This window comes from Penaeus chinensis, chromosome 21 (genome assembly GCF_019202785.1).
Source record: "Penaeus chinensis breed Huanghai No. 1 chromosome 21, ASM1920278v2, whole genome shotgun sequence".
NCBI classification, from domain to species: domain Eukaryota; kingdom Metazoa; phylum Arthropoda; class Malacostraca; order Decapoda; family Penaeidae; genus Penaeus; species Penaeus chinensis.
In genome coordinates, this window is record NC_061839.1 from 2717729 (window position 1) to 2732728 (window position 15000).

Sequence of the window (15000 nt, forward strand, 5' to 3'; positions counted from 1 at the left end):
ACTACTACTACTACTACTACTACTACTACTACAACTACTACTATAACTACTACAATCTAATTAGAAGAATTGAGAAAATCAAGCAGAAATGATCCAATTCCTAAAAAAAAGTCTCTTTCTCGGATCTGCATTCCAGACAGCTGCAATAATCTTGAATGAAGACACAACACATGAATGAAAAAGTTGGTGTTGACGTTATACTTGGATTTAATAATTTAAACACACAAGGGCTGTGAACTGATAACCCCCTTTCATGTGTGATTCTCCCTTCCCTTTGCTGTTTATGAAGGTTTAAGTCCTGTGTGAGACATTATTCTTATCTTGTTTCTTCATTAGTCTCTTTGGTTTGGGAAATGGAGTATGTGATAATGTGTTTTTATTTGATTTTTAAAATGATCTGTGTCTGGCTTTTTGTGTGTGTTTCTGTCTCTCTTTCTGTCTCTGTCTCTGTCATTGTCTATGTCCCTGTCAGTCTCTTTCTATCTCTCTCTCTCTCTCTCTCTCTCTCTCTCTCTCTCTCTCTCTCTCTCTCTCTCTCCCCCTCTTTCTTTCTCTCTCGCTCGTTCGCTCTCCTCGCTATGAATGTCTGTGTTAGCATAGAAGTATAATTTTATTATTACCATCAATTTTATGTTTTCTTAAACTATTCATTAGCTTATTTTTACGCTATTCAAATATAATATCTTCCTTATTCACTTTACACGAAACTTCACGTGCGAGACGGTTGCAGAACTAATAATGACCTAAGTCCCGTCTTCCTCTCTGTGTGTGTTTTTTCTGTCTGTCTGTCTGTTTTTCTGTCTCTCCCTCCTTCCCTCCCTCCCCACTCTCCCCCTCCCTCCCTCCCTCCCTCCCTCCCTCCCTCTTTCCCTCCCCCTCCCTCCCTCCCTCCCTCCCTCCCTCCTTCCCTCCCCCTCTCTCTCCCCCATTCTCTCTCTCTCTCTCTCTGGACGTGACCTTGCTCGTGTTGTCCCTGCATGATTTAGAGCCGAGGGGAAAGAGGCGAAAGGGGGGAAGGGGGGTTAGGAGGAGGAGACGGAGGACGTGTTAGAGGAAGAAGGGAGGGGTAGGAGAGGGGGGAAGGGATAAGAGGGGGGTGGGGGAGTTAATTAGATCACGTGACGAACAGTGAAAATTAGAGAGAGGTCGGCACTGCACGCCAATAGGATGTGTTTGTATATGAAAATTTATATCACTGCTTCCTCAGAGTAAATGGGGGAGGGGAAAGGGAGGGCGAGGGGAATGGGGGGTGATAAGAGAAGGGGAGGAGGGGAGGGGACAGATAGGAAGGGGGAAGGGGATGGAGAGAATGGAGAAATGGAAGGGGAGGAGGAGAAAGGAAAAGGGAGGAGGGAATAAGAAAAAAGGAGAGGAGGAAGAGGAAAGGAAAAGGGAAGAAGGATAAAAATGAAAGAAAAAAATCCGGTTGTGTTCCTAATACATTTTATCATATCTTTCTCTCAATCTTCATATTTCTTACCCTTTTTTCCTTTGATTTGTTATCACTATATTTTTTTCTCCCCCAACCCTTTTTTCTTATTTTCTTTTTCGTACTTTCTTACGTTTCTATTTTCTTCATTATTTTATATTTTCTTCATTATTTTTTACCTTGTTTTCATTTCCTTTGAATATGTATTTTTTCTTTTTAAAGTTTTCTCAATCTCCTCTGTTATTTACTTATTATTTAATAGTGTCTTATCTTACGTTATATGAGTGCGTATATATGCCTTTATGCATATTAAGTGTATGTATATATGTTTTTATGTGTACATGTCTGTATGCTTGTATGTTTGCATTTGAATACACGTATATGTGTTTATATGTGTCCGTACACATATTTAAGTACATGACCTTGCGTAGGATTGCACAAAACATTGCATAAAGTTACGTAAAATGGCAGTGACTAGATTTCAGAGGCGAGGAGGTTGCAAGAATAAAGGGAACGACCGGGAAAGCATGACAGCATTCAGCATAATTCAAAATATATATTCCTGTTTTCCAGACGTCCCCTAACCTGTTATCTAAAATCCTTCCCTTCTCTCCCCTTCTACTCCCCCTTTCTTCTTATTCTTTCTTCCTCGATGTATTCCCCTCTCTTTTTCTGTCTCTCTCTTTTCTCCTTCTCTTTCTTTCACTCTCCTTTCCTTTACTGTCTTTCTCCCTTTCGGTTACTTATCTTCTCCTTTTATCATGCCTTTTTTACCTTCTTCTCTTCCTCACTTCTTCCTTCTTATCCATTTCCCTCTCTTTTTTCTTTCTCTCTTCCTCTTTCGTTTCTGTCATTCATCTGCCTCCTCTCCTTCCCTCCCACCTCTACCCCCTTTTGTTTCTCTCTTACTCGCTTTCTCTCCTCCATCTCCCTCCTTTCCTCCCCTCTCCTTTCACCTCCTCCTCTCCCTCTCTCCCTCCTCTTTCCCTCTCCCCTTATCTCCCCCTCTCTCCTCAATCTCCCTTTTCTCCCCTCCTGTCTCCCTTCCCCTCCTCCTTCCTCCTTTCCCTCTCCCCTTTCCTCCCCTCCCCCTTCTCCTCTTCTCCCTCTCCTTCTTCCTCCCTCTCTCTACCCCTCTATCCCTCTCCACCTCTCCCTTCCCCTCTTTCCCCGTCCTCCTCTCCCTCTCCCCTTTCCCCCCTTCCCCCTCCTTCTCCCCTCCCCCTCTTCCTCCCCCTCCCCTCCCCCTCCTCCTCCCCTCCTCTCCCCTTTCTTCCCTCCCCCTCCCTCTCCCCTTTCCTACCCTCCCCCTCCTCCTCCCCTCCCTCTCCCCCCTCCTCCCCTCTGCCTCCTCCTCCCCTCCCTCTCCCCTTTCCTCCCCTCCCCTTCCCCCTCCTCCTCCCCTCCCTCCCCCCTTTCTTGCCTTCCCCCTCCTCCCCTCCCTCTCCCCTTTCCTCCCCTCCCCCTCCTCCTCCCATCCCTCTCCCTCTCCCCTTTCCTCCCCTTCCCCTCCTCCTCCCTCACCCCTTTCCTCCCCTCCCCCTCCTCCTCCCCTCCCTCTACCCTTTCCTCCCCTCCCCCTCCTCCTCCCCTCTCCCTCCTCCTCCCCTCCCCTCCCCCTCCTCCTCCCCTCCTCTCACGCTATGTCCTTTCCTCACGCCAATTCCTTATTCATCATGTTCCTCCTTCGTCAGTTGCGACAGGATATGCATATATGAAAAGGGAAGAGAAGGGGGAAAGGAAAAAGGGAAAACGAGAGAAAGGAAGGGAATGGAAGAGGGGAACGGTGGGGAAGGGGAAAGGTAAATGGAAGAGAAGGGGAAGAAGAAAAGGGGAAAAGGAGAGAAAGGAAGGGAATGGGAGAGGGGAACGGTGGGGAAGGGGAAAGGTAAATGGAAGGGAAGGTGAAAGGAAAAGGGGAAAACGAGAAAGAGAGAGGAAGGAAAAGGGAAAGGGGAGGATAGGAAAGAAAAAAAAGAGGGAGGGAAGGGGGAAAGCAAAAAGAGAAAATGAGAAAATGGCAAAGGGGAAGGGAGGAGCACAAAAGAAAAAGGGAGAATAAAGAGGAGGGGAAAGGGAAATGCAAAAGCGAGGGAAAGGAAGGAGAGGAAGAGAAAAACAAAAGGAAATAAAAGGGGTATGGGAAGGGTAGGAGAGATATAAAAATGGGGAAAGAAAAGTGGGAGAATGAGAGAAAAGAAGGGAAAAGGGAAAGGGGAAGAGGAAGAAGGGATATGAAAAAGAGAGAGTAAGGGGGTGGAGAAAAGGGGAGAAAAAGGTGAAGGGGAGGAAGGAAAAAGAGAAAAAAAAGAAGTTTGAAGAAAGAAAAAAGGACGAACGAAAACAATTGAAGAATAGGGGGGGGATAAGGGAGAATGAAAAAATGGAAAGGAAGGGACAAAGGGGAAGGAGAGGAAGAGAAAGAAGGAAATAAATAAAGAAAGAAAGAAAGAAGAAGAGATCGGAGTGCATGGCGCCAGAGCCTTCGAGGGACAGAGTTACGATTTCCCCTTCGATTCTCCTCTATTCTTCTTCTTTCTCTCTGTTTTCTTCTTCACTTTTCTTCCTCCACTTTCTCCTCCTATTCTCACCCCTTTTTAATGTCTTCGCTTCCTCACTTCTTCCTTCTTCCTCTTCCTCTTCCTTCCCTCCCTCTCCTTCTTCTCCCTTCCGTTTCTGTCCTTCATCTTCCTCCTTTCCTCCCCTTCCTCTCCTTCTTCTCCCTTCCCTCTCTCCCTTCCGTTTCTATCTTCCTCCTTTCCTCCCCTTCCTCTCCTCCTTCTTCCTTCCAGTTCTGTTGTTCATCTTCCTCCTTTCCTCCCCTTCCTCTCTTTCTTCTCCCTTCCCTCTCTCCCTTCCGTTTCTGTCCTTCATCTTCCTCCTTTCCTCCCCTTCCTCTCCTTCTTCTCCCTTCCGTTTCTGTCCTTCGCCTTCCTCCTTTCCTCCCTCCCTCTCCTTTTCCCTTCCCTCTCTCTTTTCCGCTTCTGTCCTTCGTCTTCCTCCTTTCCTCTCCTCCCTCCCTCTCCTTTTCCCTTCCCTCTCTCCCTTCCGTTTCTGTCCTTCATTTTCCTCCTTTCCTTCCCTCCCTCTCCTCTCTCCCTCCCAGCCCTACCCCATTCTGTCTCTCCCTTCCTCGGAGTGCATGATGCCAAAGCCTTTGAGGGTCAGATACCGAGTTACGATTTCCCTTCCAAAGCACGCGGGGGTCGGGTGGGGGGTGCTGGGGGGGGGAAGGGGAGCGGGGGGATTGGGAGAGGGCGGAGGGGAGCGGGGGAATGGGAGGGGAGGGGGTGAAGGGGAGGGGGGATGAAGGGGAGCAGGGGAGGGGTGGTGCAGGGGAGCGGGGATGAAGGGTAGGGGGTGCAGGGGAGGGGGGTGAAGGGGAGCGGGGGGGGTGAAAGGGAGGGGGTGAAGGGGAGAGGATGCAGGGGAGCGGGGGTGAGGGGAGGGGTGTTAAAAGGGAGCGGGGGGGTTAATTACCGGTTGTGTAGAACCTGACCGGACGTGCTCGCACTGGTGTCCAAGCAGGCACACAAGCATTGGAAAATACGTGTGTGTGGGGGGAGGGGGGGGGATGTGTATGTGCGTGTGTGTGTTTATGTGTGTGTGCATGTGTACATGTGTGTTTGTGTGTGTATATGCGTACGTGCGTGTATGTGTATAAGCGTGTTTATGTGTGTATATGCGTACGTGCGTGTATGTATATATGCGTATTTATGTGTGTGTGTGTGCGTGTGTATGTATGTGTGTGTATTCGTGCGTGTGCGTGAGATAATCCGACACTTCATAACAGATATGATAACGTTATTGCTTAAAGCTCATAAACATTGTGTGTTACGAACGTCTGACAAGAAATATAAGTTATGGTTTTGTATAATATCATATTTCTCATACTTTTTGTTAATGTAATTGTTTTACTGCTGCAAGTGATTTGTTTCGTAGGATTTTTATTTATATGATTATTTTTAGTTTGTCATCTTCATTTTGATTATTGTATATATTTTTTTTTTTGTATTTTATATTCTTATATTTTTTTTTTTTTATTTGTGTATGATATATTTTTGCTTTGTTGGTATATGCCTTCATCATATTTTTTCTTTGTCACCTTCAATATCACTATCACCATCACTTTTATCATGATGATCATCATCATTATCACCCCCAACGCCACCATTTTCATCACCATCACCACCACCACCACCATCACCACCATCACCACCACCACCATCACCATCACCACCACCACCATCACCATCACCATCACCATCACCACCATCACCACCACCATCACCATCACCACCATCACCATCACCATCACCACCACCACCATCACCAACATCACCACCATCACCATCACCACCACCATCACCATCACCACCACCACCATCACCACCATCACCATCACCACCTCCACCACCATCACCATCACCATCACCATCACCACCACCACCACCACCATCACCACCATCACCACCATCACCACCATCACCACCACCACCATCATCATCATCACCACCACCACCATCATCATCACCATCACCACCATCACCACCACCACCACCACCACCACCATCACCATCACCACCATCACCACCACCATCACCACCACCACCACCATCACCACCACCATCACCACCACCACCACCACCACCACCATCACCATCACCACCACCACCATCACCACCACCATCACCACCATCACTACCACCACCACCATCACCATCACCATCACCACCACCACCACCATCACCACCACCACCATCAACACCACCACCACCACCATCACCACCATCACCACCACCACCATCACCATTACCATCACCACCACCACCACCATCACAATTACCATCACCACCACCACCACCATCACCACCACCACCACCATCACCACCATCACCATTACCATCACCATCACCATCACCATCACCACCACCACCACCACCACCACCACCACCACCACCATCATCAGCATGCCATTAACTCTATCCGGTCTTTAGATAAGATGAGCACAGGAATATATGTGACAGTGGCATGCAGTGACCTCCCTGTGTGATGTAAACAATTCATCATCGTAGAAGGAAGAGAGAGATGAGAGAGAGAGAGAGAGAGAGGGGGAGAGAGAGAGAGAGAGAGAGAGAGAGAGAGAGAGAGAGAGAGAGAGAGAGAGAGAGAGAGAGAGAGAGAGAATGATACTTTTGCTTTCCCCCTCTTCTTCTGTCTGTCTCTCCCTCTCTCTCTCTTCCTCTCTCTTTCTGTCTGTCTCTCTCTCTTTCTCTTTCTTTCTATATGCATGTGTGTGTGAATATATGTGTGTGTATTTCTCTCTTTCTCTCCTTCTTCCGCTCTCTTTCTGTCTGTCTCTCTCCCTCCCTCCCTCCCTCCCTCCCTCTCTCCCTCGCCCTCTCCCTTCACTACACAATTTTTATGCAGTATTCTGTCATGTATAAATCACCGTAACGTGCCAACTCTTATGCTCTTTCTTCTGAACTCCAATTACGGACATGCGGAGAGGGTGAAATGGGGAGAGAGAGGGAGAAGAGGAAAAAAAGGAGAGGGTGAGAGGGAGAAAGGAGAGAAGGAAAGGGTGAAATGGGGAGGAAGAGAATGAAAAAAGAGGAGAAGGAGAGGGTGAAATGGGGAGAGAGAGGGAGGGAGAAGAAGAAAGGAGAAGATGAAAGGGGAAGGAGAGAGGGAGAAAAGGAAATAAGAAGAGGATGAAGAGAGGAGAGGGTGAAATGGGGAGTGAGAGAGGGAAAGAAAATGAAAGAAGGAGAGGAGAGAAAGGGAGAGAAGGAGAAAAGGGAGTGACAAGGAGGGAGAGAGGGAGAAAGAGGAAGAGAGGAAAGGGGAGGTATTAAGAAAAAAAATGATGAGAAAGAGGAGAACAAGGATAGAGAGACTGACAGTAGGATGGACAGAGACAAACAGATAGACACATAGGCAGACAGACGGGTAGACAGACAGTCAGACAGATAGGCAGGCATATAAACTGGCAGACAGATAAACATAAAAAAAAAACAAGCAAAGAGACAGACAAACAGACACAGATAGACATAGACAGACAGACATTCAGGTAAAAAACAGCTACAGAGACAAAGACAGAAGAGCGAAATAAAAATATAAACCGGGAATTGATGTTAATAATTCATGGTCAACCAAAGGAACATAAAATCCATTACAAGATTGCGTAGCGAAGAGAAATGATCCTAATGGACAACACACAGCGATAGTGATAATAGATACATAGAAATGAACGGGAAAGGTGATGATAATGGATGAGTGAAAAACGGTGATAATAATCTCTGAGCAGAACGAATGAGGGAGGAAAGTTACGTATGATAAAAGTAGGAGTGAAAGATTACTCGAGAGGGAGAAAAGAAGAGAGGGATGATATAGAAAAAGAATTATTAGAAGAAGACAAAGGAGAAGAAGAAAAGAAAATAAAACACATGGCTATAAGGAAGAGGAAGAGTAGAAAGCGTAAAAAGAACGAAGGGGAATTAAAAGAAATAGATGAAAAAGAAGAAGAAACAGATTACAGCAAATAAACACACAAATAAGAAAATGAAAATAATCAAAACAAAAAGATAATACACATGACAATTAAAGAAAATGAAAATAATATATAGAATAATTATTAGATGGCAAAGAAGAAGAAGAATAGAAAGAAAACACATAGCAATTAGGAGGAAAGGTAGAAACATAAAGAAAAACGAAAAGGTAGTAAAAGGAATAAAAGAAAAAAAAAAAAACTACAATAAGAAATAAATCAAAACAAATAAACAAACAAATTAAAATGAAAATAAACAAAACAAACACAAAATATTCATGAAGATAAAAACAGTGAAAACACAGTAATATTAAAAGAATACCCATTATCCCCGATTGTCAGTCCCTCGCAGTAATAATCGTAAATCGATGGGACCATAAACCGAAAAAGTAAATTTACTCTTTACCCTTTTCCATTACAGGGTAAATGCGGGAAGAAGGGAGAGTGACGATAAAGGGACAATTAGAGGGGGAGGGAGATGATGGCGTTATGTCAGGTTCTTTTTCTTGGTTTATTATTTCTGTCTGTCTGTCCGTCCACCCGTCCATCCCTATCCATACACATTTAGGTATATATACTTATATACATGTATATGTGTGTGTGTGTGTGTGTGTGTGTGTGTGTGTGTGTGTGTGTGTGTGTGTGTGTGTGTGTGTGTGTGTGCGTATCCCCCTTAGGCAACCAAAGTTTTAGTGCGTGGGAGTCCGCTCGTGTGACCAGGGATGATAATGATAATATTTAGAAGATTGATTACATACTTCAAGATTGCAGATACCATTCCTATCAAGGTCATGATCAGCGTAAGCATTTGTGGTTGATGTAATTAGATGCCGAGAGTATTATGCTTACTTTATGATTATCTGAAATTTATCTACGTGTTTGTTTATAGGATATGATATTTGTGCAAGGGATTACCTGACACGAAGGGTATGTGGATTGGAAAATTGTACGTCGAAGCGTTCATGATTTAAGATAAATGAAAAAGGGTTCCGAAATTAATCTGGTTCTGTCTATTTATCTGTTTGTCTGTCAGATAAATAGTCAGTTGTCTATTTTTCGGTCTTTTTGTCTTTCTGTCTGCCTCTCTCTCTCTCTCTCTCTCTCTCTCTCTCTCTCTCTCTCTCTCTCTCTCTCTCTCTCTCTCTCTCTCTCTCTCTCTCTCTCTTTCTCTCTCTCTGTATCTCTCCCTCCCCCCCCCCCCCCTCTCTCTCTCTCTTGAAATAGTGACGGTTAGAGAGAAAACAAAATAATCACACAGACACACAGAAACACAAACACACATACATACATACATACATACATACATACATACATACATACATACATACATACATACATACATACATACATACATACATACAAATTGTGTGTGTGTGTGTGTGTGTGTGTGTGTGTGATTAGTTTGTTTCTATTCTAATCGTCACTATCCTTCAATATTGCTATTATTATTATCCTTGTTCATCATCATCATCAAAATGATTTTCCTCCTTCCTTCCTCCCTTCCTTCCTCCTCCCCATTCTCCCCCTTCTTCAACTCCTCCTCCTCTTCCCCCTCTACACCTGCCTCACGCCACACAAACACGAGCTAGACACGCTAACCTAAACAACGCTTTACACAATGGAGACAGACACAATGGCAGAGGAAGCTGGTGCATTTAGGTGAGTTAAATATTGACTGTAATAATCACCTGCAGAGTAAGAATTAATTGAAGGAAAGGATGGACACACGCAAACGCAGGCACACGCACTAATTCACACTCACGCACAAATATATACTCACATACATACTCTCTTATATATACACTCATTTCTGCTCTCACTTTCACTCATATTCTCACTCCAGTCAGACCCACACTCACACGAATGCGTGCGCGCGACACACACACACACACACACACACACACACACACACACACACACACACACACACACACACACACACACACACACACACACACACACACACACACACACACACACACACACACACACACACACACACACACACACACACACACACTAACACACACACACACACACACACACACGAACATACACACACACACACACATTTTACCGTACATCCATCCCTCTGATAGATACCCATAGCAAAAGACAAAATAAAATAATGCCACAGTAAACATAAAAAAAGAGTAATGGCGAACGATTTAATTACAGAAACTTAATCTCAGAGAGACCCACACAAAAAAGACAGTGACTTGACTGCCTTGTGTCACGAAGGAAAGCAGACTGTTAACTGACTGGATTGTCATTACATTTTATTTAATGAAAGATTTTTTCGGTCACGTCACGGAGGGTATGGTGGTTGTTTTTTATTAATCTAATAAATAAATAAATGCATTGATAAACAGAGAGAAGAAAGAGTTAGCTATTATATATAAATATATATATATATATATATATATATATATATATATTTTTTTTTTTTTTTCCTCCCTCCAAACCCCCCAGTGACGGAGACTTAAGTAATCAAGAAATACCGTAGTTTTGTCACATTACTAGATGAGGTCGCTATTCCAAACTAGTACCTAAGAAAAAAGTAAATATAAAAAAAAAGTTATACCTAAACAAAAGTAAAAAAGAAAATCTAACTCAAATCTCAAATCTCCCCGAATATAACCCCCCCCCCCCCCTTTCTCCCTCATTCTCTTCCCCACCAGTAACGGAGCGAGAGGTCATCAACGGAATCCTGTCAGTGAAGAACACGAAGAACCACACGCTGGCCCTGGTCCGCTACATCAACAACATCAACTTGCAGAACCTACGTCGAGCGGCCAATTTCATCGACATCGTGAACCGGCAGATCGACGGGGAAGCCATGAAGCTCTTGTCCGATCTCAGGGACGTGAGGCTTCCGGCGAGGATCGAGGCTTCTAACTACCATAGGTGAGGGGAAGGGAGGGAGGAAGGCGAGAGGGGAGGGAAAGGGAGAGTGGAGTAGGGAAAGGGAGAATAGGAGCGGGAAGGGAGAGGAAGAGGATGAGGAGAAGGGAGAGGGAGAAGGGGCGAAGGGAGAGGTTTGGGAATGAGGAGGAGAGGAAAGGAAGGAGAGGGGAGGAGAAGGTTTTGGAATAAGGAACGGAGAGGATTGGGAGTCAGGAGACGAAGGGGAGTGAGGAGAGGAGGAGAAGGGAGAGGAGAGGTGATTGGGAAGGAGGAGAGGAGAGAAGTTTGGGAATTAGGAGAGAGGAGGCGAGGAGAACAAAGGAGGGAAAGAACGAAGAAAGGATTGGGAAGAGTTGAAAGAGAAGGATGAAGAAGGGGAATACATGGGGAAGACTAAAGGGCTGAGGGGCAATGGGGATGGGAGATGGGAGATGAGAGGAGGAGAAAGAATAGAGGAAGGGGAGGGAATAGAGAAGAAAGATGAAAGGGGAAAAAGGAGAGAATCTGAAAGAATAAGGGAAGGAAGGGAGAGAAGAGCACACAGAGAGAGGGAAAAGAGGGAAAGGAAAGAAGGAAAATCAAATATGACTGATTGGATAGGGAACAGATAGTCATAAGCTCCCTTAGGGCCATGAGGGGAGATTAGCTGAGCTGATTCGTGGGATTAGCGAGGCATAGAAAGTAGAAGAGAAAGAGATTAGGAGAAGAAAAAAGATTAGAAGGAAGGGGGGAACTGACTAAGGGCAAACGAGGTGAGGGGAATTGATGGTAGGGTTAAGGGAGGAGAGGAGAAGGAGGGGAAAGGGAGGAAAGCAAGATAGAGTGAAGGGATTAAGAGGGCATGGAAAAAGAGGAAGAGGGGAAATAAATGCGGGGGGAAAAGAGGAAGCGTGAGAGAAAGGGAAGGTTGAGAAGGGTTTTTACAAATGAGTGACAGGTCAAATTGGGGACTATATAAAGATTTAGAAAGATTTGGAATAGGTAATACACAGAAACAAACTAACACACACATACACCCAACACAAACACACACGCACACACACACACACACACACACACACACACACACACACACACACACACACACACACACACACACACACACACACACACACACACACACGAACACGCACACATACTCAACACATTCAGACACCCAAACACACACACACGCGCGCAACACAACACAAACACCCACCCACACTCCCATTCAACACAAACACACTCTCTACATAACCGCCCTCCTCTGCCTCCAAGATACACCGTCGAGTGGATAGGGCGAGAGGGCCTGGCGAAGGAGACCCACGGCGAGTACCTACAGGAGTTCTGCACACACTTCTACAAGGGCATGACCAAACTCATCGACCGGGCCATGAGGAAGGAAGATTCATCGGCACAGGGACAGATCATTACCGAGATTCTGCAGCATCTTCATGCTTGTAAGAACTCTGTGCAGGTGCGTGTTTTTTCCCCCTAGTATTTCATTTTAGGCTTTTAAAATTTGATTAATGTTTTGATTTATTTATTCATGTGTGTGTGCGTGTTCTTAACTAATTGTTCTCACCTAGCTGTTTCAACAGTTCTTTTTGGGAGACAATATTTTATTTGACATCATCATCGCCTTATTTTACTAGAAACTTTTTACTGTGTTCTCTCGTCCTTCTTGTGTTCAAAATTATCAAGTCATGTTTATGTAACTTCACTCTTCCTGTAACATAGTTGAACAGCATAATCATATTGATTATTAGAGGAGGTGACCAACTTATTGCTGTTCTTTGAACTCTTTCCAGTTTGTCTAAACCCAGCGCAACCCAACACTCTCACCCTTCACCCGTCTCTCTCTCCCTCCGCCAGGTCTTCTACGGGCGTGAGGAGGAAGTGAAGAAGGTCGAGGACTACATCAAGGGCCCCTCCGTCAACCCCCTCCTCCTGCACGGGGCGGGGGGGTGCGGCAAGACCTCTCTCCTGGCCAAGTGCGCCGCCAGCAGCTTCGAGTGGCTCTCCCACGCCAAACCTATCCTCGTCATTCGCTTCGTCGGGACTTCCCCGGAGTCGACTGCCCTCACGCCCTTGCTCACCTCGATCTGCCATCAGGTGGGTGGAGGGGGCGGGGAAGATGGGCGGGGGGGGGGGGGGGAAGGGACCAAAGGGGACGGGGAAAGGCGGGGGTTCAGAAGGGGCAGAGGAGAGATGGTGTGGGGCCGGGGGGGGGGGGGGATAAGTTGACGAGGGTGATAATGATTTGAAGAAAGGATAAGAGGTTTATTTTCAGCAAGACTAGCTACTGAAGCTACTAATAAGATTTTTTAACGAGACATAATTGATTAGATCTTAACAAGATTGACTATTGTTATTATTATAAGAACAGACTATGGATAAGACTAGTAACAAGACTTTTTAACTTATGCACATGTGGTTTTGATGAAATTTCTAATTATAATGTAGTGTAATAAATCTTGCTGTTGAAACATATATCTCGATAACGCTGTGAACATCATCTATATTTTTTGTATTTCGTTTTTTTTTTAATCAGACGTTAACCTTTGTTTCTTTATATATATATATATATATATATATATATATATATATATATATCTGTGTGTGTGTGTGTGTGTGTATATATGCGTGTGTATATATGTTTAGATAAAACACCAGGTTCCATATTCTTGATCTGTAATAGGTTTTTTCTTTTCTCTCTCTCAGATATCCTACAACTACATGCTTCCATTCGAGGATATTCCGGACGATCTTGTGCCTCTTACTGCCCATCTCAAGGAACTGCTCAACTGTGCCACGACGCAGATGGTGGGTTGACGGTTAACGGTTAATTGTTAAAAGGTGGCGGTTGACGGTTAACGGTTAACTGTTAAGGGTTGGCGGTTGGCGGCTAACGGCTATTTTTTTTTAAAGATTGGCGGTTAAATTGAAAGAGTTGGAGGTTGGTGGTTGACAGTTGACGTACACTGTTTCCGTGACTGTTTACTTTTTTTGTTGTTAGGAAATGAGAGTGGGCGGCGATGGAAGGGAGGGTTTGAAGGGGAAGGTGGTGAGAGTGAGGGTGGGTTAGGAGAAGGAGGGGGAGAGGGAGAGGGAGAGGGAGAGGGAGAGGGAGAGGGAGAGGGAGAGGGGAGGGAGAGGGGGAGGGAAAGAGAGAAAGTTAGATAAAAGATAGACAGGTAGGTAGGTAAGCAGATAGACAGATAGATAGAGAGAGGAGGGGTTGGAACCTACACCACACTCCGGCCACGTCTTCATACATAATAGCGCTGACGAGGCAATGTTTACATCTCGATCAGCTGACGTGCGTAGTACACGCGAAGAGAGGATATGAATGGGGTAAATAGATTCGCTCGCATGCTGTGGTCTGTTGACGTAATCGACCAATATGATGAAGGCATGGGAGAAAGGGGTGGGGGGAGGATGAGGGTAAGGGAAAGGGGGAGGAGGAGGAGGAAGGGGAAGGATAAATGTGAGGGAGAGTGTTGAGGGTTAAGGGGAAGGAGAAGGGAAGGATGGGACTGGTGAGTGTAGATGAATCAGATTAAAATCTTCATGGCCTTGACAAATGCCATTATACTAACCTCAAAATATAATAATAACCCTACAAAATCTGAAACCAGTCCATAGGACCTGAAACCAACCCCATAAGCCCTGAAACCAACCCCATAAGCCCTGAAACCAACCCCATAAGCCCTGGAATCAACGCCACAAGCCCTGAAACAAACCCCATAGGACCTGACTTCGCCACTAACCTGAAACCCCTGTCTCCTCTCCCCGCAGCCACTTCTGATCTACCTGGACAGCGTGGACCAGGTCACAGGTGCCACCGATGCCAACCGTATGTCTTGGATTCCCACCCGACTGCCTCCCAATGTTAAGGTAAAGCGAGAAAAGGTGTTGGGTGGTCGGTAGGAAGTGGGTGTCTCTCTCTCTTTCTCTTGCTCTCGTTCGCTTTCTTGTTTTTTCCTTCTTCTCTTTTTCTTTCTTCTTTCTTTGATCTCTCTCTCTTTCTGTCTTTGGTTCACTTTGTCTCTCTGTATGTCTGTTTGTCTCTCACTTTCTCTCTCTCTCTTTGTGTTTCTTTGACTCTCTCTCTCTCTCTCTTTTTGACTCT

General features: G+C 45.2%; 1 protein-coding gene across 1 annotated transcript in view; it reads left to right on the forward strand.

The window, feature by feature from the left end:
* Nucleotides 1-15000, forward strand: part of LOC125036301 — a 52122-nt gene that overhangs the window by 11858 nt on the left and 25264 nt on the right. Inside the window, exons 6-10 of the mRNA XM_047628772.1 lie at nucleotides 10661-10886; nucleotides 12144-12342; nucleotides 12741-12980; nucleotides 13590-13691; nucleotides 14667-14765. Of these exons, the coding sequence (XP_047484728.1) occupies nucleotides 10661-10886; nucleotides 12144-12342; nucleotides 12741-12980; nucleotides 13590-13691; nucleotides 14667-14765 (866 nt within the window). The remainder of the gene's footprint in view (nucleotides 1-10660; nucleotides 10887-12143; nucleotides 12343-12740; nucleotides 12981-13589; nucleotides 13692-14666; nucleotides 14766-15000) is intronic.